The sequence below is a fragment of the Hylobates moloch genome, unplaced genomic scaffold (genome assembly GCF_009828535.3).
Source record: "Hylobates moloch isolate HMO894 unplaced genomic scaffold, HMol_V3 SCAFFOLD_6, whole genome shotgun sequence".
Lineage (NCBI taxonomy): Eukaryota > Metazoa > Chordata > Mammalia > Primates > Hylobatidae > Hylobates > Hylobates moloch.
The window spans coordinates 93,025,694-93,050,541 of record NW_026652281.1 but is presented as its reverse complement, the minus strand read 5'-3'; the positions used below and the strand labels follow the sequence as shown (position 1 = coordinate 93,050,541).

Here is a 24,848-nt window from a genome sequence, read left to right as displayed (position 1 = left end):
CGAAGTCCCAGCCCCAGCCCCGGCCGGAGCCCGATCCCGAGCCCTGCGGCCGCGCCTCCCTCACCGTCCCCGCCTGGAGCCCGGCGCCGCCGCCGCCCTGCCGCCCCCGCCAGCCGCGCCGTGACGGGGGCATGAGCCTGCTCCGCGGCCCCGCTGAGCAGGCGCTCCTGGCCCGGGCCTCGGCGCCCAGGTAAATTGGGGGGCGCGAGGCAGGGAGGGGGACATAGGCCGCCCAGAGCCTGCGAGAGCCTCGGCGACTCCCACCCCTGAGGACCCTCAGTCACTTCCCGAACCTGAGGACGCTCCGTCCCATGGGACCTTCCTACTCTCGGGTGGGGGACTTAGAGACCCGCCCCCCAAAAGCCAGTGCCTGGGCCCTGAAACTCCCTGCGCTCTCTCCACCCGCAGCTTTCCTCTCCGGGGGAGCCCAGGTCGCGAGCTGACCTCACCCTCACCCACACAAACCTCATCCGAGCAACCCAGGCCCTGCGCTCCCGGGCCTGCCAGCCGGAAGGGGCATAGCCCAGCCCCTGGCAGCTCGCAACCTTCTCTCTGCCTTCCTGCTCCTCCCCGGGGCCTCCTGTTCTCTCAACTCCTCCAAATTCCAAGAGATGATTTTCTGTACCCCAGCTGGCCCCCACTGCCGACCCCCTCCTGCGTATGGGGTTTCTCCCCACAGCCCAAACTCATGGCCAGCTGCCTCCTGTCCTTGACTTTCTCCATTGGCCCCCAAGGTCCTGTCCACCTTCTCCCCCATGGCCCTCAAGGCCCTAGATCCAGTTACATGCTTTGTATTACTGAAAAGGGGCATGAGCCGAGGCTGGGCACCTGGGTGATGTGGCAGAGCAGGGGCTCCCAAGCCATGGGGACACGTCAGTTGCTGGGGCGCTTCCGCTTGGATGGAGGGTGTGGGTTGGAGGGATCTGATGGCCAGGGCAGCGAGGGGCCTGGCAGCAGCTCTAGGAGACTCCACTTGGGCAGTGTGGGGTGGGCTTGCTTAGGGCAGGTTCTTTCATGGACCCTTTCAGAGGGATGTGGCGCTGGTACAGGCTCTTCCTGCCCCCGCCCCCAACTCTGATCCCAGGAGCTGTGCCTCCTCTCCCCAGTTGCTTGCCTTGCTGTGCTGGTACTGGTTACTCCCAACACTTCCCTCCTGGGCAGGGCAGCAGGGCTGGGCATGACCTCACCCCACAACCCTGGCCAAGGTGGGGCCACCCAACTAGGCCTGGCCTCGGTGTCAGCAGCACGCTCTTCCCTGAGGCAGCTCTGAACCACACTGCGGGGCTTGGGCGCAGCTGGTTCTCCAGTAACAACAGCCTGCTGGCCATGCCAGTCAGCTCTGAGACCCAGGAGCTGGGAGCCCACTGTGGCTCACGCACCTCTAGAAGCTGAGCCAGGTCCAGCCAGATGGAGGCTGGTGGTGGTGGAAGAAAGGATGGGGAGGAGGACAGGTCCTGGAGAGAATTATGCGTTCAGCCCCCAAATATTGAGCATCTCCTCCCCACCGGGCACCATTCTGGGAGCTGGGATAGAGCTGTTAACTAGACAGATGAGGCCGAGCCACCAGGGAGCTGACATTCCAGATGTCTCTCTGTGGCCAGAAACAAATGGACAGATGTAAGAACAAGAAAATCCCATGGTGGTGTGCAATGAAGACAGCTGCACCTGATGTTGTGAGAGAGGCTGACTAGTGGGGGTCCTTTGGTGACGGTAGTCAGGGAAGGCCTCCTGGAGGAGGTGGATGAAGCAGTGGAATGAACCATGAGCATGTGAGGAAACAGTGTTGTAGGTGGGAAACAGCTAGTGCAGTGGTCCCTCGAGGGAGGGGGTTTGGCATGTTGAGGGGTGAGCAGGGGACCCAGGAGAACCAGAGTGGTATGGGGCCACAGCATTACTCTCCTGGCTTAGGGTCTGGGAGACCGTGGCTGTTCAGATGTCCCCTCCTTCTGCCGTCCCTGTCTGCCTAGGTGTGTATTTGGTCTGTCTTTGCCATCCATCTTGATGGGACTCACCATGTTGTGGCTGGTGGCCCCTATGTGGATCTGTTGGGAGCACTCCCAGCCGGCCCCTGATAACAATCTGGGAGTGGGGTGGGGGCAGAGCAGCAGGTGATGGGAAATGGCCCTGGTGCTGGAGAGAATCCCACAGATCCGAGCTTCGCCGTCGGGTGGAGACAACCAGACGACACTGAGATGGTGTCCAGGTAGTGCTGTTCCTGCAGCCCTAATAAGATCCGATCTGTCAGGGGTGGGGAGGCCCAGCCAGGCAGGCAGCCGCCCGCCCAGTCACTGGTTGCCAGCCTCAGCGAGTAGTGTTTGTTCTGGAGCCAAAGCCTCCAGGCAGAATCCAGGTGCGAGAGGGAGTGCTCAGCATGGCTGCCCCGTGGGGCAGGTGGGCAGTGAGGGCCCTGGGAGTCTCCCTGCTCCCCCCACCCCAGGACACCTGCCCTTCCCGGGGAGAGGAGCATTTTGGAGCTGGCTCTCCCTGCGCGGAAGCCTGTGGTGGCCTGGCACCAGGCAGGTACTGTCCCTGCGTAAGCAGCAGTGTTGGTAGCAGGCTGGGAGGCGAGATGCGGGGGGCCCTTGCTCCCCTCCTCCCTCACTGGAACCCTGGGAGGAGCTGCTGGACACCCTGCTTAGCTGGGAGCTTGGAGTTCACAGTGTTGGGGAAGGACCCAAGACCTCAGGTCCTCTCGAAGCAGCAAGCATTCTTCCTGCTGCAGGCCTGTGAGGCTGGTGGTGGCTCAGGAGTGATGGGGACAAGGGCCTGAGGGACAAACAGGGCAGGGGCTACTTCAACCCAATTCCTGGCCTGCCTAGCCTCAGCTGCCCTCCACTTTTTATATTTTTTTAATTGATTTTTTTGAAATTTTTTAGAAACAGAGTCTCACTCTATCACCCAGGCTGGAGTGCAGTGGCTTGATCATAGCTCACTGCTACCTGGAATTCCTGAGCTCAAGTGATCCTCCCACCTCAGCCTCCCCAGTAGCTGTGACTACAGGCACGTGCCACATGCCCAGCTTATTTTTTCATTTTTTGTAGAGACGGGGTCTCTCTGTGTTGCCGGGTCTGGTCTTGAACTCCTGGCCCCAAGTGATCCTCCCACTTTGGCCTCCCAAAGTGTTGGGATTACAGGTGTGAGCCACAGTGCCTGGTCTGCCCTTCACTTCTTGCTGTCCTATTGGGCCTTCACAGGCTCAGCTTGGGGGCTGCTTCGCTTGCTTAATGCAGTGCATTCCTTCTGGAGGATGGTGGGTTGGTTCTGGGCCTCCCTCACCACTTGACCCCACTGCCTGTCAAATTTGTGGGTCCACCTATTGGCCCTGACCTTTCCCTCCTCCCCTTCCCAACCCCTCTTTGCCACACCATTTTGGGTCCTAAGTTAGGTCTTGCTCTTGCAAACATCATTAAGGACTAAGTGTGGCCAGGGGTCCCTGTGACTCAGGGCCGGAGTGAGCTGGCAGGACTTTGGCACCCAGCCTTTCCCGTGAAGGTCACTCTTCCCGCTGGGGACCTGGGGTATGGGACAGGGTGGGGCCTATGGACAGATGCAGCAGGAGCACTCCTGAGAGCTTGGGGCCACAGTCCCTGGTGGGGCAACACTGGGAAGGAGCAGGCTGGCTTCTGGTGGTTTCACCGCCCTGTCTGGGCAGCAACTCTTGAAGAAAACTATATATATATATATATACACACACACACACACACACACACACACACACAGCCCTTGGAGTTTTCAAGGCAGAAGCTCTGGCCAGGCACAGTTACTCACACCTGTAATCTCAGCACTTAGGGAGGCCAAGCCTTGTGGATCACTTGACCCCAGGAGTTCAAGACCAGCCTGGGCAACATGGTGAAAACCCATCTCTAGGGGCCGGGCGCAGTGGCTCACGCCTGTAATCCCGGCGCTTTAGGAGGCCGAGGTGGGTGGATCACAAGGTCAGGAAATCGAGACCATCCTGGCTAACACGGTGAAACCCCGTCTGTACTAAAAATATAAAACAATTAGCCGGGTATGGTGGCGGGCACCTGTAGTCTCAGCTACTCGGGAGGCTGAGGGAGGAGAATGGCGTGAACCCGGGAGGTGGAGCTTGCAGTGAGCCGAGATCGGGCCACTGCACTCCAGCCTGAGCAACAGAGTGAGACTCTATCTCAAAAAAACAAACAAACAAAAAAAAACCAAACAAAAACCCCATCTCTACAAACAAGTTTTTAAAAATTAGCTGGGCATGGTGGTATGTACCTGCAGTCCCAGCTATTCAGGAGGCTGAGGTGGGTGGATCACTTGAGCCTGGGTGGTTGAGGCTGCAGTAAGCCGTGATGGCACTCCTGCACTCCAGCCTGGGTGACAGAGCAGGACCCTGTCTCAAAAGAAGTAAAAGAAGGCTGGGCGCAGTGGCTCACGCCTGTAATCCCAGCACCTTGGGAGGCCGAGGCAGGCGGATCATGAGGTCAGGAGATCGAGACCATCCTGGCTAACACGGTGGAACCCCGTCTCTACTAAAAATACAGAAAATTAGCCAGGTGTGGTGGTGGGAGCCTGTAGTCCCAACTACTCGGGAAGCTGAGGCAGGAGAATGGCGTGAACCCAGGAGGCGGAGGTTGCAGTGAGCCGAGATCGCGCCACTTCACTGCACTCCAGCCTGGGTGACAGAGGGAGACTCCGTCTCAAAAAAAAAAAGAGGAAAAAGTAAAAGGGTAGAAGCTCTGTGTCCCAAGTGGGCAAGCAGGTGCCTCATGAATTCATTTCCTCATTTAAAGTAGGTAGATTTATTCTCATTTTTTTCCAATGGGGAAATTGAGGCACAGGGTCCTAAGTGGCTTGCCCAGGACCACACAGCCAGCTGGATTCACACTCCGGGCTGTGCTATATATGTCTGGGCTATGTTGGATGAACCTGGGGGTCCAGTGGCTTCCTGTGGGCGTGTTCTGACTGGGGGCTTCCACACTGTAGACCCATAGCCAGTGATCAGCCTGCTAATCATCTTGGAGGGGAACTCCTGAGCTGGTCCTTGCTCTGGGGAGAAGGCAGCCCCAGAGGCAGACGGTGAAGACAGAGCTGAGAAAATTGACCCATCTCTGGCTGCCAGAGCCCAGGTGTGGCAGAGCTGTTGGGGATCAGTTGCCAGTGAGGGGACCCCAGACCAGACTTTATAGGAGGAAAGTAGACCGCCTAACTGTGGGAGGGTCTTGGACCCCAGGGAGCTGGGATAGAGGCAGTGAATGGGCAGGAGTGGAATTGAGGGGCTATCCGGGTGCAAGTGGGATAGGGGCACATTACCCTCTCTGTCCCTCCCTTGTTTGCGTGTGCCCACTGGGGTAGTCCCATCTGTTCCTTGTTAGGCACTCAACAGACAGGCCTCCAGGACATTAATTAATGCCAAGCTGCTGGCACAACCAGCAGCATGCCTGTCCCAGGGCCCCGTTCTGGCAGCACAGATACCCAGCTGACCCCAGAAATGCTGCTCCGTTCCCACCCAGTGATCCTGAAGACACAGGGGCCACATTGCTGGCATAACCCTGCCCCCGAGGCTGGATGGCAGGGAAGGCTTAGGTGGTGGCAGGCAGCCAGAGATGGCAGCAGGATGCTCCCTCCACAGACTGGTCTCCATCACCACCCTGGACCTTCTCCTTCATCCCTGGCTCTGCCCCAGGCCTGCTGTGTGACCTTAGTCATGTAGCTTACCCTCTCTGGGCAACTTTCTTTCCCCATCTATAAAACTAAAGGGTTAGACTGGGTCATCACTGAAGTCTCCCTCTGAGTCTGAGTCTTTGTTTTCTGTAGATCTGCCTGATTTGAGGTGGCTCTGCTGGTACCCCCATTTCCTGCTCCATATTTACCTCCCCTTGGTGTCCCACATTGTCTCCTGCATGTCTTGTTGCCCAGGCCCTGGCTGGTTCTCCTATAATTAACTCCTGCCCATGCTCAGGACATGGAGGCCCTGCTTGGCTTGGCCAGACCCAGTGGCCTGTTGGGGCCCGGGCCCCACCCTCACAGACTGGCCAGCGTTCCCAACCCCAGGGCCAGGGCAAGGCATCTGCTCCCACAGTGGCTACCTCCAGCCGGCCCAGCACATTCCTCAGGCTTATCTGGGGGCCCGCCCCACTGGACTCTGCCCTCCCACCCAGGAAGCAGCACCCAGAGCTATGTGCGGAAGAGTTGCAGGGCCTGGGAACAGGCCCTGCGTGAGCTCAAGGTAGTGATTCTTAGCCTGGGGCTGGAGAGAAACAGGTAGAGGACTGGGTGGGGCAGGAGGGCAGAGGGGTTTGTGGGGGCTGCTGAGCTGACCAGGCAAATTGTCTTTAACATTGCAGAGCATAGGGTTCACTCAGACACCCAGGAGTCATCTCCTGGGACCCTCCTCCCCCATCTCTGGGAAGCGCTTCCCCGCTACCCCTGGGAGTTCTTGTACCCAGGAAGGGGCTTTTGCTCTTGGCAAGTTGCCCTAAATTTGCACCAGAGTTATCACAGCTGATGGGGCCACGAGCCCAAAATGCTGAGGGACAGCAGCTCCCTGCCACTTCCCTTCCTGGATCCCCACCTCCACAGTAGGAGCCGGAGCCAGTCCTCCCAGGAAGGGGTTAACTGCCAGCCCCAGCCGTGAGGGAGGGGACTGGGCTGGACCATTTTCCTCACTGCTGCCTCCACCTCGGTTTTCCTGAATGGTTCTGTCGTCCTGGGGTGGGGAGGGAAGGGAAGGAAGAAGGGCGGGAGGAAGGAGGGAGGGAGGAGGGAGGGAGGAGGAGTGTGGGAAGAGGAAGGAAAAAAGAGCGAGACAGCGAGAGGAAGAGAAAGATGTCACTGTCTCTAATCTCCCTGTCATTTTTATTTCCAGCAGGCGAGGGGCAAAGGAGCTGCTAGAACAATGCTGAGGCGGGTGAGGTGAGGAGCAGCCCCTCGCGGCAGCCCGACAGAGTGTCTGGAACAGGTGATTGGAGGAGCCGGAGACCCAGGCACCTGGGCATCCTTCCCCTCGCCTCTGCCAGGCCCCGCGCCCCTAAAAGGTGGGAAAACCATGGCGACCAATTTCAGCGACATCGTCAAGCAAGGCTACGTGAAGATGAAGAGCAGGAAGCTCGGGGTGAGTGACCCTGAGCTGCGGAGGGGCCCTGCCGAGGGATGGGGGCCTGAGGACTCGGTCCCAGGCTTGGAGGCATGGCGTGTGGGGCACGCGGCTGCCCTCCGGCTGCTGGGCATCGTGCATCTGTGGTCTTGGGGCTCCTCGCCAACGTGCTGCCTGGCATGTGCCTGGGCTGGGTTCTGCCTGCTGCAGCCCCCGCTCCAGAGGGCTGGCTGGCATCCCAACAGCTGGGCCAGCGGTGGTGATGGTGGCAGCAATGGTGGCCACCGATGGGCAGGCAGCTCCCCTGCTATTGTTGAAGTTATCACCACAGCAGCAGCAGGAGAGGCTGGCAAGGCTGGGCTGTGTCTGAGCTGAGAAGCAGCGTCTCACTTCCCCGGCCTCCTCTCCCTTCCGTTTGCCCCCCGCCCCCGGCCTCCCCTCACCTCTCCTGGCCTCTTTTCTTTTAGGTCATCCTCTCCCCTTGCTTCTGACTGCTTTCCGTGTGCAGATATTTAGTAAATTTTTGGTTGTCGAGTTTAATGTTAAAGAAGTGTTTGAAAAGGGGAGTGGTTGGCTGGGGGAGATGGGGTGGTGTGAGGCACTGAAGCTGATATTTATGTGGTTTCCAAATGAGAACTTTGGGCAGAATGGTCCAGTGCTCTGGGACAGGCTGCTTCCCTCCAAGTTGTTGGCAGGTGACTCTGTGCTTGCTTGGTGCTTGGCCCTGAACTGGGGGCTTGGAGGGGCTACGGAGAAGAGGTCTTACTGGGCATGCATCCTGTCCTACCCCCTGTAGACCCCCAACTGGTGAAGACCCCTCAGAAGACAGGAGCAGAGGGGATCAACTTCATGATCTCAGCGAGGCTATCTGAGAGCTGCCTCTATTCCTCTGCCAGGCCCCCCTGCCAAAGACAGGTCTGGCGGCTGCCCCTTCCCCTGTAGGAAGGACAGCCCTGGTGACTGAGGTCACTCAAGTCTTCTGTTTGACCCAGGACTCCTGTCCCTCTCTCCCTTCTCTCTCCCATTGCCTTGAAGGGGGCGGGTCAGCTCAGCTGCTCAAGGATCCCTGGCTCAGCCTGAGTGGGGTGGGGGGCATGCGGAGTGGGATAGGGATCTGCCACCCAGCTTCCCTACCTGGGTACCAGACAGAGCAGGGCTGGCCTTGGAGAAGGTGGTTCTGGCCTCACTTCCCCTCCTGTGCCTCCCTGCCCTGGGGCTCAACCTAGTTGAGACTGGGCCCTGGCAGCCATGGGCTACTTTGCTCTTCCTCTGAAAGAGGGATCAGCTCACTGACTTGGAGCACAGAACAAAGAGAGAAGCTGAGGCTGAGGTAGGGAGGCCAAGGAGGCAGAGGCTTCGCTTCTAACATCACTCCTCATTCCTATGGCCTCAGACTTAGCAGGTCCCCAGGGGTCAGCTGGGCTGAGGCCTTGCCCGGGGCAGAGCGTGCCAGGAAGGCACCAGCCATAAGGGCAGCCACTTGGGCTCAGTATCAAACCTGTTCCAGAGGGAGACTGAGTGGCTGACAGGTGGGCACAGCCCGGATGGGGAGGTGGGATGCAGCCAGGCCCTATCCATGCAGGGAATTGTCTTCCCTCTAAAGCCAGGAGCCTCACTTCCCCTGGTGTGAGAGGCTGTGGTCCCTCCCCAGCAGCCGTTCTCATCTCAGCCCACAGAGGTGAGGGGGGAGGGGCTGAAAGAGATCAGGAGCCGGCTCTCCTACCTGCCAGGGCCTTTCTCCCGTGGCAGAGCTGTGGCAGAGTGTTTCTGAAGCACTGATCAAAGCCCTGTGCGAAGTGGGAAGGAGGGCTCTTGAGCGCGTGGCTCCCTGGGGCTGTGAATGTGTATCCTGTAACCAGGCAACTGGCATGCTCAGGCCCCCAGGCCTTCTGCCCCTGAAGCTGCGGGCTGCATGGAGCCCACCCTGGCAGGGTGTGTCTGGGTCGGCAGCATCCATCCATTCATCCATCCATTCATTCACGGTTCCTTCATGTGGTCATTCACTTGTTTAGCATGGCTGTTAGATGCTACCAGGATATGAGTGAGGATTCCGTGGATAAAATTCAGTGTCTGTCTTAAAGGAGCGCTGCAGCTGAAAGCTGAGGACTGCTGTGGTTTAGGTGGGTAGAACAGGGGCCAAGCCAGGGTCAGGGGCGCAGGAGCAGACATGCCTCCTAGGGTCCCAGATAAGAGCCAGAAATGGCCTGGCTCTGAGTGATATCTTGAAATGGGGGCTGCCTAGGGCCACTGCACCCTGGGACCCTGCCTGCCAAGGACCTAGTTTACCCATGGCACAGTAGGGTCGAGGAGGGGGTGGGGCCCAGCGGTCCTGGCCTCCTCTGCTGTGCTCTCGGCCGCCACTCAGTCTCCCTACTGTTTCCAGTAAGAGGAACACCAGAGATGCCTGGGGAACAGGCTCTGCCGGGCTTTTGGAGTGACCGCTGCAAGGAGTAGGTAAACCCCAGCCACAGACTTTGGGCAGAAAAAAGCCTAGGCAGGAGGGAGGGGTCGTGCAAGGGCAGCTCTGGCCGGTGGCTGGGGCCAACCTCCCCTCCATCCCACATGAATGATAGGCCGGTCTGTCCCTTCAATCCTAGAGTGGCCACTCCCCTCCCCTCCCCTCCCCACCCCCTTGGGGGAGTCCCTGAAGCTACAGGGAATGTAGGTGGTTTAAGGTACAGGGGCCTCAGCAGTGGCCAGGACCAGGAGGGAAGGCACCATACTGTGGGAGGAGCCTCAGATTCCTAGCTCCGCCCCTTTACCTCAAACAGCTTTGGGTTCCCAGCTGGAACAGGGCCCCTTACACTTCAGGGTTGGTAAGAGAATGAAAAGAGAGGGTGAGTGAAAGCCCCAGGAGACAAGAGTGGGGGTTACCTACGTAAAGACCCTCACCTGACTCAGAGAACTAGGGGCACGGGGATGTACAGGTGGGCAGGGGGCAAGGGTCTAATTCCTATCCCCAGGAGACCCCTCTGTTGTGGCTGGCACTGCCCGAGCCCTGGCCAGATCCTGCAGTGGGCTGTGAGGGTCTGCGCTGGATCTAGACTGCCTGCTGCAAATACCAGCATCACCATTCCTTAGTGTTTTGATGCCTCCCTTTCCCCATCTATAAAATGGGGATGCTAACAGAACTGATCTCAGGAGTGGCCCTGAGACTGTGCAGTGCTAATAACAGGTGTGAGCAGGAAGCACTCAGGAACGTTGGCTACTCACACTGAACTCAGCGGTGCACACAGTACATGGCAGGTCAGGAGAGCGCCCTTTGTGGAACAGCGTTTTGGAGCCAGCCAAGAAGTCAATGACTTTGCAATTTGGGGAGGAGGCTTCTCTCCCAGGGAGGTGACACTGCTGGTGACTCCCACCCCTGGTGTCCCCAGGCTGGTGCTCCAGGGAAGGCTGTGCGGCACCGCCCCCTGTGGCAGGCAGGGGTGGCTGCAGGGCCGTGCTGGTGGGGTGGGAGTGGTCCAGGGAGGCCTGACCCCTGTCATCTCGCTCCACAGATCTACCGGAGGTGCTGGCTAGTGTTCCGGAAATCCTCCAGCAAGGGGCCCCAGCGGCTGGAGAAGTATCCAGATGAGAAGTCGGTGTGCCTTCGGGGCTGCCCCAAGGTTAGGAGGCCTGGGCCCTAGCTCCCCCAAGTGGCAGGGCTGTGGGGGATGGAGAGAGAGAGAGAGGGAGAGAGGGAGAGAGAGAGAGGGGGGAGAGAGGGAGAGAGGGAGAGGAGAGAGAGAGGGAGAGAGGGGGGGGGGGGGAGAGGGAGAGAAAGAGAGAGAGAGAGAGAGAGAGAGATGCACTGGCCTGGCTAAGTCCCTTGTGGATGCTGTCCCAGGTGACCGAGATCAGCAACGTCAAGTGTGTCACGCGGCTCCCCAAGGAGACCAAGCGGCAGGCAGTGGCCATCATATTCACTGACGACTCGGCACGTACCTTCACCTGCGACTCAGGTGAGGCGCGAGTATGGGCCTCCATCTGCCTCCCCTGGGGTGGTCGTGGTCAGAGGTCCAGCTAGGAGCAGGCAGAGCAGGGCTAACCCTGGGTGGAGATGGTGGTGTGGTGCGTGTGGGGTTGGGGGTGCTTTCAGGGAGCAGGCCCTCAGGGTTGAGGCAGGACAGGCAGGCAGAACCCACTGTCCTTACCCTCCCTGCTGTGCATGGTGGCATAAGTCAGGCTGGGCAGATGGGGTGGGCTACCGGGCTCTGGAGCCGCATGATGAAGTAGCATTTTCTTCAGAGCTGGAGGCAGAGGAGTGGTACAAGACACTATCTGTGGAGTGTCTGGGGTCCCGCCTCAACGACATCAGTCTGGGAGAACCTGACCTCCTGGCCCCAGGGGTGCAGTGTGAACAGACAGGTGAGGCTGGGCCCTGGCCCTGGGGGTAGGGAGGGGGAGGAGGAAGAGGAGAGGAAGGGAGGGAGGAAGTCCCCATCTGGGGCAACTCTGGGCCCACTTGTCCACCCTCCCCCACTCCAGATCGCTTCAATGTCTTCCTGCTGCCCTGCCCCAACCTGGATGTGTATGGCGAGTGCAAGCTGCAGATCACCCACGAGAACATCTACCTCTGGGACATCCACAACCCCCGTGTGAAGCTCGTCTCGTGGCCCCTCTGCTCACTGCGTCGCTATGGCCGGGATGCCACACGCTTTACCTTCGAGGCTGGCCGGTAGGACCCTCTCGCCTCCCAGCCCTGTCCCACCATGGTGTGATGGTGGCTGCCATTCACTCTGTGTTGGGCACTGTGCTAGGAGCTTGGTTTACTTATTGGCCTAGCAATCCCAAGGGGGAATGTAATGTTCCCATTTTACAGACGAAGAAATGAAATGGAGGCTCAGAGGAGTAACTTGCCCACAGCATGCAGGTCAAGTGAAGCTATTTACCAAAAGTCATATACTACTTTGGCTTAAGTCAAATGCGGGTTCAGGCACTTATTACTTCTGTGACTGTGGATCTGAGTCTGGGTTTCGGGGATAATAAAGTACCTAACCTCCTAGAATTATAGTGAAGACTGGGTATCCCCTCGCTTGAACTCTGGAGTCAGTCTGCCTAGACTGAAATTCCATCTAATCCTCTGCAGAACCTTGGTTGAGTTACTTAGCTTCTGTATGCCTCAGTTTCCTCATCTGTAAAATGGTTTGGGAAAATGCATAACAATGAGGAAACCATTAATGGTACAAAGACCAGAGGGAGGTGGTAGAGAAAACTGAATGGGTTAATTCTTATAATGCATTTCAAGCACCAGCTGGTATAGAATATGCTCAGCACATTTGCACCGTGTGGTCAGACCCCCAGACCACAGCCCTGCCTGTCCTCCCGGCCTGGAATGCAGCCACAGCTTGCAGTTGCAGGAAAGCCTAACTAATCACATGCATGTCTGTGGTGGGTCCCCACCATCTTGCCCTCTGTGCTATCTGTGTCCCCAGGATGTGTGATGCTGGGGAAGGACTCTATACCTTCCAGACCCAAGAGGGGGAGCAGATTTACCAGCGCGTCCACAGTGCCACCCTGGCCATCGCAGAGCAGCACAAGCGGGTCCTGCTGGAAATGGAGAAGAACGTGAGGGTGAGGCAGCGGGCATCAGTCCAGGGTACGGGGGGAGGGGGGAGGGGGGAACGGGCGGGCAGGCAGGGCCAAGTGCCTGGGGTACACAGTAGAGGCAGGTAGGGTCTTGGGGTGGCTGCTCAGGCATACTGTAAGCCACTAATGGGAGTGACCCCTTCCTTTGCCCCACAGCTGCTCAACAAGGGCACAGAACATTACTCGTATCCCTGCACACCCACGACCATGCTGCCGCGCAGTGCCTACTGGCACCACATCACGGGTTCCCAGAACATCGCCGAAGCCTCCAGCTATGCTGGTGAGTCGCTTCCATGCCCCACACCCACCTGCCAGGAGGCTCTGTGGAGGATGAGGCCTATTGGGCAGGGGTCTTTCGACCTAGCTCTGAGTTCTGAGCCTGCTTCTGTGCCCACAGGTGAGGGGTATGGGGCAGCCCAGGCCAGCTCGGAAACAGACCTCCTCAACAGATTCATCCTGCTAAAGCCAAAGCCCAGCCAGGGGGACAGCAGCGAGGCCAAGACCCCATCCCAGTGACCACAGTGCTGGCGAGCACCGATGACTGCTGGGGGCTGCCTGCTGCGGGGCTGGCTGCAGTGTACCGTGGACAGCCTCAGGGGGCTGTCGGCCAAGAGCCTGGAGAAAGGGAGCAAGCTGCCCCCTCCTTGCCCCCAAGGATGAGGCTGGACTGAGGCAAAGGGCTGGCCACACCACCTGAGCATGTGTGAGGGGTTGGAGCTACCGTGGGACTATATACTGTTAATGATTTTAATATATATGGCTTATGACATACTCTGTATCCATGAGATCCCCTCACCCTCACCCCATCCTTCCCCACCAATACACACACATTTTTAAATCCCATGACCAGGCCACGGTCAAGGCTGTTTTTGAGTATGAGGGCAGTCGTGTCCATCCTCCATGGCACAGCCCTCCTGCTGCCAGGACCTGCTTGAACTACCAGGGCCAGAGGAGGGGGATAATCAGAGCTTGAGGCTGGCACTCTGACTGCTGGCTTTTCCCAAACAGCCCAAGGGCCGGAACAGCAGGTGGCTTCTCAGTTCCTCTGGGCCTGGAGTGACACAGGAAGGATCTGCGCTTCCACTGTGCTGCTTGCCAGCCTTGCAGTTGGAGTTTTAAGCAGAGGTGACATCTGGTTGACGCCTCAGGTGAAAATCTGGTTTTAAAATGTAACTTCTGCACAGGCTCCTTCCTGCTTTGTAGGCTGGGTAGATGCCCTCGGGGTAGGGGTGCTGATTACCTCAGCCATGTGGAGGAAGGCTGGAGCTTGTTCCTGCCCCAGGGCCAGGCCAGGAGGGAAGGCCGCAGCAGGACTGCCGTGGGGAGCACCCCTGCTGCCCCCCTCTCACTGACCAGGGGTGGACAATGCCCAAGCAGAGGGAGCCCCCTGGCCCTGTTTGGCCACCCTCCGGCCAGCCAAAAGCACTCTGAAACCAAGACCTTCCCATTTCCTCCTCCCCACATGGTGCTGAGGCTCCCTGCTGTAATGCAATTAAAGCAATTGATTTTCTAGTGCTGGTATTTGTTGACTACCAAGCAGAAGGGCTATCTTTCTATTCACGTCAAACCTTTGGTTGTGTGGGGTTTTTTGTTGTTGTTTTTTGGGTTTTGTTTTTTAATACTTTAGGGTCCTGAATTGTGGGAACAGACCTTCTTGTAAATAACCACTATTTGAGTTGTGGCAGGAGGATGATAAAGCACTCGGCCCCTCCCAAAGGAGCCTTTGAGCTAGGGAGGTGGTGCAGTCAGCCTCGCTGTCAACGTGACCCGGGGAATGACCACCCAGAGGGATGAGCTAGCCTGTAGAGGGGAACTGGGGTCCAAAGGTCTTTGGGGAGGGAGGCAGAGCTGGCTGGCTCAGCTAAGTGGCACGATGACGCATGAAGGAGATTATGTTGTGCTCTTTATTGCCAAAAATAAACACTTTTAAAAAGACAACTTCTGTTAATCAATAAATATCCTTTCCTTTCTGTACTAGATCTCTGGTTTTCTCCAGGCTGCCTAATTAACTGCTTTGTGCATGTTCCTATCTGGAGACAGTGCTGAGGGGTTAGGGCCAGAGCCTTCGTTAAGGAGAAATGAAATACTCCTCCTGTGTATGTGGGAGGGGGCCCTTGCTCCTGCGGCTGCTTCCACCCCCACCCCCACCCCCACCAAACTAAATGATCAGGCCATTGGAGGTGAAGGGGTTCATAACTGCTGGACAGAGAATGAAATATCATGTTTATTTGGTGGGGAGGGGACAGCCAGGGTCTAATGCTATTCCAAAAGGTTACTTCTCAAATTAGGGACACCTGGGAATTTGAAGTGCTAGCAGGCCAGCCCTGGGGCAAGGACTGGAAGGGTTTATAGGCCCCTTGAATAAAGGCTCTGGCACTTGATCCTAACACCAGACATCTACGGTACAACTGAAAATGACTCATTTTGGACAGAAAGGGTTTAGAGTAAAGAGCTGGACTAACCAGGAGAGAAGTCTAGTTGGTTCCCTACAGGTGCACTGGAAACAGTCCAGCAGGGACCTTCTGGGATCTGGGGAGCACTGCTGCCAATTATTAACAGCAGTCAGGGCCAGTAAAGACCTATCCTGCCTAAACACCACTGCATCCCTGGTAATCTATCTGTGACCCGCTTCTAGTTGGTACTGATGTCCTGCAAAGAAGCTCAACCAACAGTAGACTAGATTCTCAGAAACTAGAAGAGTCTGAAGAGAGACCCCCATATCCAGCTGCTGGCCTGAATCTCCGTTTTTGCTGAAGCAGGCAAGCTGCAGTTAATTTATGGTTAGCACATCACTCTGGATCTCGTGGCTTAATTGAGTTTGTAAATCACTCAGTTTCTTCTTCAATCCAGAGAGGGCTGACAGGACAATGGTTTCAGGACGCAGAGAGCCACAGGACTCCACGTTGTAGTAAAACCTAGGAGGCAAGAGTCCAGTGAGCGCACTGCGAGGCAGGCTGGCCGACCCGAGCTCTGGCCATGGACAACCCTTCCTCCTTCCAGGTCTTGGCTCTGTTCCCACATGGAACTTGACCTTGGGCCAGGGCTAACTTCCTTTCATGTAAAACCTCTTACATAGGGTAGTTTCAACACACTTTGCAAACCCTCAAGGAGGCTACAACTACCTCATAAGGTACCTGTGAAAATCCTAAAGTTCTGTATGTATGCATGCCCCTGAGGAGAGAGTGGAAAACCAAGTGAGCAGTGACCAGTGACAGACCTTTCACAGTCACCCTGTGGAACTGGGGTCCAAATCTCTGCCCCTAGTGTTGACCTGAAGAATCTCTTCTTTGGGGGCTGAAAATCAGAATAGGAACCACCTGGATAACTGGAGGGTCCTCTTTGTCAGTGACCAAAGGGGGCTGACAACCTGCCCCTGGGATGTGCACATACCACAGGTCTAGTTTAGCAGTCAGCAGCCCCTCCTCAGCTTATGAGAACTGCGAGGTGGGGGAGAGGGACTGCCTAACTCACGGCCTGAACCAAAACCATCCCTTCTTACACACTTCACCTTCCCATGTCCGACCAGGCTCTTACCTTTCTGGCTTGCCGTTGGGGTCATAGGGAGCCTGTGACTCATCCTCATCCAGCTCCGAGTACTCACTCTTTGGCCTGAGGTCAAACACAGGTCAGCATAAGGTTGCCACTGCTCCTTTTGGGGCACCCAAGTTCCTAGACAGCCTGCCACATCTCAGTCAACAACAGCCATTTCTATGCCACACCCATCCCAAATGCCTGCCATCACCCCTAAGGGGAACATACCATTCCTCGGGCTTGGGGTACACTGTGTGCCTCAGGGCATTGTCTGGATCGTATTCAAAAGCCACCCCTGCAGTAGGGTTCCACTTGGCATGCTCCTTGCCAAAGCCCTTTTTGGCATAGGCTCGAAGTCTCAGCTCCTGGCCCTTTCTCAACTTGACGATGAGGATGTCTGCAGGGAGAGGCACAAGTCAGTCAAGGGCCAGAAGAGACATGGTTCTCCAAATTCTGACTTGGAGTGCCAATGCAAGACCACACACATCTGGAAAAATGGTCTAAAGCCAATTTTTGAGGAGACCAGGCAGCACGAGAGACTGTGTCTGGTCCCTCCTTTCCGCTGGCCCACACGGTGACAGGTCAGGAAGACTTACCATCCTGTTCCACGTAGTCATTGGGGTCATTATCTCGATTCCGGGACGTCACCTGTAGGGGGTCCACCAGGCATTCATTAGCTGCTCACCTCCCCAGTCACCTCCTCTGGCATCCATATCCCAGCACCTCTAGACTGCAATTTGTCAAGCAGGGAACGAACACCTGACAAGGTGGTGGCACAGATGCCCCCAGGCCTCCAACCCCCACTTCAGGGTGTGGTGATAGCCTCAGGCAAAACAATTCCATGGCCTTTAAAAGAGTCCCTGGGTGATAGAGGGCACGCAGCACCAACGATGCTAATGATGCCCAAGAAGAATCCAGAATTAGCACTTCTCCCTAGATTAAGTCAGAGGGTAACAGGGAAAGTCAACATTTTCTAAGGATCAACGCCGGTCTGGTCCACTTGGAGCCAGCAAGAGAAGAGAAAAGATCCCAGGGAAAAGAGGATGCTCTCCCGCACTGACCGGAATGACCCGGGGGCTGTTGGAGATGAGGTCTCGAGACGTGACATGTCGCGTCTGGTCTTCATTGCATCGCACGTCGAGGGTGAACTCCACTGAGCACTCGGGGCAGAACTCCTCACATGTGCAGTCCTAAGGCAGGAAGGGAAGCAGGAATGAGTCAACAGGGAGATGGCAACTCCTGCCTTGGCTCCTTGTCTTGGCTTCCTGCATCTAATGCCCAGTTCCTTAAGTTTCTTCATCTGTAAAAAGGGGTTCACCAGTATCCAGGTTCTCGTGGGCTGTGACAATCTGGTATACCATTCTCACGGACTGCCCAAGTTTAGAGACAACTTATACATACATTGGCACCCACATTTCCTTCCCACTCCCACCAGCTGCCAGGCCACCTCTGGGGACACACTGCTAACATCTCCCTCTGGTCCTTGAACTACTCTTCCTCAGAGAACCAAGGCTATGAGGCAGAGGAGGATGTTTTCACACTCTATAGTTCAGCTTCCCAAGAACTAAGAGGACCAGCTTGGGAATGTAACCATCATTTAAAATAAAACCACCAAGGAACGGAAAAAAGTACCTTTCAAGTTCTAGACTACTCACCTTTTCTAAAAAATCCTTTCTATTATGGAAAATTTCGTACATATACACAAATAGAGAAGCATGTAAGAAACTGCCATCCCATAACCATCAACCACCTTCCATAATTATTAACATTTTGCCATTCTTAAAACAACTGATTCATTCCCATGTTAGGGACTATTAATTGCAGGTTCACTTCAGGCAAGAAGACAGTTACTAGGATGCAATCAGGCAAGCTGTTCTCTCCCTCATACCAGTGAGGAAAACCCAAAACTCTTTTGATGTTTGCATGATGAAGAAGAAGCAGCAGCTAGAGGTCCCACCTGGGTCGTCTGCAGTCACACACAGGTGAGGTAGGAGGGCAACCCAGACCCTTGAGACAGAATCACTTTTAGAAATATGAAATGGGGCTGGGCACAGTGGCTCATGCTTGTAATCTCAGCACTTTGGGAGGCTGAGGTGGGAGGATCGCTTGAGCCCAAGAGTTCGAGACCAGCCTGGACAATATGGCAAGACCCTGTCTCTACAAAAAATACAAGAAAATTGTATTTTTTGGGTGTGGTGGTGCACAGCACCTGTAGTCTCAGCTACTTGGGAGGCTGAAGCAGGAGAATCATTTGAGCCCAGAGGCTGAGGTCACAGTGAGCCAAGATCATGCCACTGCACTCTAGCCTGGGTGACGGAGCGAGACCTGTCTGAAAAAATAGAAAAATAAAGAAATATGAAATGGGAGAATCAAAATGTAACGCAAGATAAAAATATGAAAAGTTATTTAACCTAAAAAAAATGTACTGAAAGGAGAGGAGTCTGTTTGAGATGAAAAGAGACTAAAGTGCTATGAGGACCAAATGAGTCTTCACTGGATCAAGACTGACCCACAAACAGAAAAACAATAAAGGATATTTGGGGAAAAACTAGGAAAATCTGAATATTGATATTACAGATTAATGCTAACTTTCTTAGGCACAATAAAAGTGTGGTTACATAGGAAACTATTCTTATTAGGAAATGCATACTGAAGTACTTGCAAGTGTTAGGATGTCTGCAACTTTCACACAGTTCAGCAAAAATAACAACATGTATATGAAAAATAAGGCAAATGTAAAATATTAATTGGTAACTATAGGTGAAAAGTCAAGTGTATTTAGTTTTTCAACTTTTCTACAGATTTTCAGAAAAAGCCAGAGAGAGAGACAGAGACCATGCCATCTTTGTGCAATAAATACTAGAAAAAACTTTAATGAAAGGAACTGCTAGGTGATAGAGCATGCGTATCTTTATGTAAGATATCGCCAAATTGCTCTTAATTGGTTGTACAACTGTCCCCACCAATATCTATGTTTTATTTATTAAAAAACAAAAATCTGGAGATCTGAAACAAATAGGGCAAAATGTTAAAATGTGACAACGTAGTATTAGGTGGAAGCATGAGTATTTATTACACTAGCTCCATGCTTTTCTGTGCTTGAATATTTCTTTCTTCTTCTTTTTTTTTTTTTGAGATGGAGTCTCGCTTTGTTGCCCAGGCTGGAGTACAGTGGCACAATCTCGGCTCACTGCAAGCTCCGCCTCCCAGGTTCACGCCATTCTCCTGCCTCAGCCTCCCGACTAGCTGGGACTACTTGGGAGCGGGACCACGCTCGGCTAATATTTTGTATTTTTAGTAGAGACAGGGTTTCACCGTGTTAGCCACGATGGTCTCGATCTCCTGACCTCGTGATAAACCCGCCTCGGCCTCCCAAAGTGCTGGGATTACAGGCGTGAGCCACCGCACCCAGCTGAGTATTTTTTAAAAAATACACACATATTTATAAGATAAATCAAATTAGCCATCACAAAAATGACATGGCCCTTGAGAATTTAGAAAATGGACTGATTCTGGAACACCCAAAGCCATCAAGAGGGAGTAGCCTTAAGCTGCTGTGTAATGCAGCCTAGTGAAAGGATGAAGGTAACCTACTCCTATCCCACTCTCTCCAAACTCTGAAGGCCTGTTAACATGCCATCAGGGAGCAAACACGACCAGGAGGAAGGGGGTGAGACACTAAGAGTGTGGCCATGTTTAAGCAGCATCACCTGCGTAGGAGGGGACAGCATGAATCTGCAGAAACCAGGACTAGTCACCCAGGAACTGCTCTTGTGAGACAGCTCCCATTCCCTCTGCTCCTTGCCTGCCCCAACCTTCTGTTGACTCTCCTGTAGCATCCTAAGGCCCCTGCTACTGGGAAGAGATGCTTTGGAAGGAAGAACCTCCACTCTAAGTATAAATGGGCATTCTGGTGGAGCTGCCCAACAACACTCCCTGATGTTCTGCATGCTAATCAATCTGAAGCCCCATCAGAACCAAGGACCAAGACCTGCCCAGGCTCTAGACAACATCTCCATATTGTTGTTCCAGAACTACAACACTGTGCAAGCTGGATGCCAAATGTCAGGAAAAATCCCTTTGAGAACCAAAGCCTCCCCACCAAACCTCACATTCCACCCAATCACACAACATACCCGAGAGTACTGCAGCTTGTCCACAATGTCATCACTAATGAGGGGAATTAATCCTGTGAAAAACAGAAAAGCACTTTAAAGAAAACCAAACAGCCAAGCCAAAATGAGAACCCAGAAGCCTTCTGGGGGTGAGGCTGGAAGGAGGCCCCCTCCTGACACTAGGCACAATACCCTCCCTTTAACCTTCTAATAAAAGGAGTACTCACCAAGCCTGTGAGCGATGAATTCATCATGAAGGACTGAGGAATTGGCATCAATCTGAACCCAGTCAATGGCTAAAAAATGAAAGAAGCAGACATGGAGTTTAGCCATCAAATTTACCTACAGACTTAAGGCAGTGGTTCTCAAGATTTAGGAATCATCTGACACTAAACTGCAGATCGCTGGGCTGATTCCACAGCATTAGAGTGGGGCCCAGGAACTTGCATTTTAATAAGACCCACACACATCACACCTCACCTCCCTGCCCAGGTGAATTTAATGCAGGGGGCTCCCTGCTTCACAGAAAACACTGACTTACAGAATATCATAAAAGTAGAAACATGTTTATTTGAGCTGAGTATTTCCATGAGAAGCACTTAAATCTGCTACCTGTGCCACCACTAAATCCAAGAACATGAACTATTTGAGCACTTCAAAGTCAGGGAAAACCTCACAGAAGTAACACAGACTTATGGGCCATACTTCATTTTAGGATATAATGACTGGACTGCCCAACTTAGCACTTTTTAAACACTCAATCAACAAATGTTTACCAAATTCTTTTAATGCGCAAAGTATACTAAATATAGAACCCAATCCCTAGCAGCAATGAGCTGGTAGAAGGGTAAAGACTGTATTATCGATCACACACTCTTGACTTCAACACACATTTATTCATTCATAAACATTTGCATGGAACCAACTAAATCCAGGAATCAAATGGCACTGGAGCCCAACTGCCAAATGAGGGACACAGACACTAGGAACAGCAGTCGAAAGAGGACCTCCACCTGCTCTGTCCTGCTATGCTTCCCATTGCTTCCCCAGCCCAAGCCAACTGAGAGAACCCTGACCCAAGTTTTTCTGTCTCTTTAATCCCCCGGCCCTTCCCTCCAGCACACCCTTCCCCTCCTCGCTGTACAGGTTAAGATCCTCTGTGCCTCCTGAAAACTAAGCCTTGCCCGCCCTCTATGCTACAGGTGTGACACTCCCTCCCTTTCAACTCCTCTCTCACAAAACTCTGTTCAGACTTCCCTGAAGACACTTGTCATAGTGTGCCTTGTGTCATATTTGTGTAGCTATGTCTATACCTCAAGCTTCAGAAATTCCTTCATGCAGGTCCTGGGATGTCTTTGTATTCCTAGCATGGGTGCTCAATACTATTTGTAGAACTAAATTTGTCGGGAAAGAGGCATTTAGACTCAGAATGGCAGGGCTGCATCAAGAAGTACAACTCCCTCACCTGACTCCTGATGAAACTGAGGTCCAGAGGCATGAAGTGCTTAGGCAGGGGGAGGTCCAGCACTCCACGCTGAATTGAAGAAGTGACTGGGGCGGGGGGGAGTGGAGGGGGTGCTGGTAGTGGACAAACTACAATGTTCTCTTGCCTAATCATTTGGCCTGCTTATTTCCTTAAAAGTCTAAATATTTGATACCACAGCTATGACTTATATTTATTTTGCCTAACCCAAACTCTCTGAGCTGACTCTCAGAAATGCTTGAAGTATTTCATGCAAGTATAATCAATGCATTAAGCACCTGGAGCAGAGTGGCTGGAACCAGACCAGAAATTGATCTTCCCTCCTCTAAGAGCCAACTGCACCATAACTATGCTTCTCCTGAACTACTGATCAAAGTCTACCTTGCTTTAGTGTTATCTGTGGATTCATCTCTCGCCTGCAACCTCACTGTGGACTCCATGAGGGCAAAAACCCTGTTCTCTACAGCTTTGCATTCCCAAAGCTTACCACCATGCCTGCCACTTACATGCTCCATAAATGCTGTTGAAGGAACAGATTAATAAAAAAGCTATCTACCAGCACTGAGCACTCACTAAACACAAAGAACTTATATGGATTACCTCACTTAATCCTTAACATTACCCTGATAAGGATCATTAGTGGCCAAATGTTACAGATGAGGAAACTGCAGCACACAGAAGTTTAATAACTTGCCTAAGTTTCACAAAAATAGTAAGTGATGCGGCCATAAGAACGAACGAAATCATGTCCTCTGCAGCAACATGGACGTGGCTGGAAGCCACTATCCTCTTTTTTATTTTCTTTTGTTTGAGAAGGAGTCTCACTCTATTGCCCAGGCTAGAGTGCAGTGGCATGATCTCGGCTCACTGCAACCTCCACCTTCTGGGTTCAATCAATTCTGCCTCAGCCTCCCCAGTAGCTGGGATTACAGGTGGGAGCCACCACACCCGGCTAATTTTTGTATTTTTAGTAGAGGCAGGGTTTCCCCATGTTGGCCAGGCTGGTCTCAAACTCCTGGCCTCAGGTGTTCCTCAGTCTTGGCCTCCCAAAGTGCTGGGATTACAGGCGTGAGCCCGGCCTGGAAGCCATATCCTAAGAGAATTAACACAAGAACAGAAAACCAAACACCGCATGGGAGCTAAAACTGGGTACACATGGACATAAAGATGACAATAAACACGCTGGTGACTACTAGAGCTGGGAGGGAGGCAGTGGGGCTAGGGGTGAAAAACTACCCACTGGGTACTATGCTCACTACCTGGGTGAAAGGATCATTTATACCCCAAACCCCAGCATCACGCACTATACCCAGGCAACAAACCTGCACCAATGTACCCCGACTCCAAAATAAAAGTTTAAAACACTTAAAAAGCTTTTGTAACAATAGTAGTGAAAACAGTATTTGAACCCAAGTCTGCACACTGCTAAACCCATGCTTCTCAGCAATGCATACACAGGACAAGGGTGGACCTAAGTGCCCCGTGGGCGCCAGGGAGGCGGCCACTGAGCCAAGGGCACAGGGTATGGTCAAGTCTCCAGCAATGCACTTTTCTCAGCACTACCACCCTCAGCCAGAACCAAGGACTGGAAGGAGCCCCAAGGAGTGTGGGTGGAGAGCGGGGCAGGAACCCGTGGGCCCGGGAACGAGGAAGGGAAGTCGCTTACCTATTATGGGCACCTCAGCGATGAAGACCCTCCGAATCGAATTGGCCACGCTGAAAGATGAAAAGCCAAGGGGCGTGAAGGCGCTGCAGCCTCGACAGGCTGGGCCCGCGCCGCAGGCTCCCAAAGCTAAAGCCCTTGGTGCAGGGGGGCAGCTCTGGAAGGACATCGCCCCCACCCCACCCCACTACACCCCCGCCCCCTGCCCCCGGGGCCCCGGCTTGGACCTCCCGGCGCCCCAGAGCCGCCAGCCTCTTCCCTCGGCAGCCTTACGCCAGGTCGGTGTTCTCGATGATGAACTTGACATTCTCGTCAGTGAGCTCCGTGATCCGCACGGTAGGCTGGTTAGCGTACGGCATCGCGGCCACTGGCGACCAGCCTCGGCGACAGCTCCGCGGTGACTGCGCGGCGCCACCGCCAACACCGGAAGTCAGTCAGCGAGACCTCCGCGGCTTCCGCAAAGACGACTCACAGCGCCGCCTGCTGCTCGGAGGCCAGAACCGCCGAGTGTCTTCTACCGTCTCCTGCTTTAAAATGCACCAGATTCAGCTATCTCGGAGGGTAGTTTGGCAAAACACGCATACGTCCTTGACTCAACAGTAACACTTCTAATTCATACTGCAGAAACACTTGCAGTTGTAAACAAAGATACGAGTGCAGGGACGTTCGTGGTAGTACTGTTTGTACTGTCCATTGATAAGAGACCTGGTGAAGTATACACACATGCAATACTATGAAGCCCTTAAAAAGAACTTGTATATCTATAGAAAAACAAAAGTATATTTTAATATGAACGTATATTTTAGCAAAGTATGCCTGAATTGTAAGTAAATACCCTTTCCATTGCAGTCTCAAGTATGGACCATGCACTTCTGAAAACTTCAGGAAAAGATACAATGTTCTTTAACCTAATGCTTCCTCTACAGTCTGTGTGGCTGTGGTGGGTGAGGGGGAGCTCTTTGTCTCTGCATCCCCAGTGCCTGGCAGTGGGCACCATGTGGGGTGCATGCTCAACAAAGAACTACTGAAGTCCCCTAAACAGACTGGAGAGAGGTTTAAATGGGCCTCAAAAAAAGTGGCAGCTGCTCCAACAGAGAAAAGCTCTAAAACAGAACTCGGCAGGACCTACATTTAAGAGTTGGGAGAAGAGTAACCAGATAAAGAGGAGTTTGCCTTTGCAAAGTGACACCTCTTCCTGAAACAGAGGGTGGGCACTGACAGAACCCTGCTCCATAACCTGTGTCATCTTGGTAAATTAAGAATTATGTTGTCTGCTGAGTGTGAGATGGATGTTATGAAGGAAAAAGGAGAATGCAATGAAAACTGGAACAGCTACTGCATAAACTTCACAGGATGTCAAGAGATACAAGGAATTGAGAGGTGCAAAAAGGATCCAGTGGAAGACCCACAAGAGATCTGAAATTC

The 24,848-nt window shown here is 53.8% G+C and overlaps 2 protein-coding genes across 3 annotated transcripts; one reads left to right on the top strand and one right to left on the bottom strand.

Moving 5' to 3' along the window:
• On the top strand, window positions 1-14,605 carry DOK4 (docking protein 4). Of its 2 annotated transcripts, XM_032157445.2 has the most exons (9): window positions 1-190; window positions 6,833-7,078; window positions 10,561-10,668; window positions 10,890-11,004; window positions 11,291-11,410; window positions 11,531-11,720; window positions 12,478-12,616; window positions 12,788-12,911; window positions 13,029-14,605. In XM_032157445.2, the coding sequence occupies exons 2-9, from the start codon at window positions 7,013-7,015 to the stop codon at window positions 13,145-13,147; spliced, it is 981 nt and encodes a 326-aa protein (XP_032013336.1). In that variant the 5' UTR covers window positions 1-190; window positions 6,833-7,012; the 3' UTR covers window positions 13,148-14,605. The 2 variants fall into 2 exon arrangements, with proteins under 2 accessions (XP_032013336.1, XP_032013333.1); XM_032157442.2 differs by having other exon boundaries at window positions 12,788-14,605.
• Window positions 14,518-23,844, bottom strand: POLR2C (RNA polymerase II subunit C). The gene is made up of 9 exons (XM_032157446.2): window positions 23,697-23,844; window positions 23,427-23,476; window positions 20,505-20,573; window positions 20,299-20,351; window positions 17,224-17,352; window positions 16,759-16,810; window positions 16,391-16,559; window positions 16,166-16,240; window positions 14,518-15,546 (listed from the first exon to the last, which is right to left on the bottom strand). Exons 1-9 carry the CDS (start codon window positions 23,780-23,782, stop codon window positions 15,402-15,404), a joined length of 828 nt encoding a protein of 275 aa, XP_032013337.1. The 5' UTR covers window positions 23,783-23,844; the 3' UTR covers window positions 14,518-15,401.
• Window positions 23,845-24,848: the final 1,004 nt, after the last annotated feature.

Bases quoted from the DNA above. Each gene is read 5' to 3' on its own strand.
- DOK4 (XM_032157442.2), top strand. From the start codon at position 7,013: ATGGCGACCAATTTCAGCGACATCGTCAAGCAAGGCTACGTGAAGATG. The intron at 7,079-10,560 runs GTGAGTGACCCT...CTCGCTCCACAG, and splicing joins TGAAGAGCAGGAAGCTCGGG to ATCTACCGGAGGTGCTGGCT. The intron at 10,669-10,889 runs GTTAGGAGGCCT...ATGCTGTCCCAG, and splicing joins GCCTTCGGGGCTGCCCCAAG to GTGACCGAGATCAGCAACGT.
- POLR2C (XM_032157446.2), bottom strand. From the start codon at position 23,782: ATGCCGTACGCTAACCAGCCTACCGTGCGGATCACGGAGCTCACTGAC. The intron at 16,811-17,223 runs GTCAGTGCGGGA...GACCCCCTACAG, and splicing joins ACAGCCCCCGGGTCATTCCG to GTGACGTCCCGGAATCGAGA. The intron at 16,241-16,390 runs GTATGTTCCCCT...GTTTGACCTCAG, and splicing joins TACCCCAAGCCCGAGGAATG to GCCAAAGAGTGAGTACTCGG.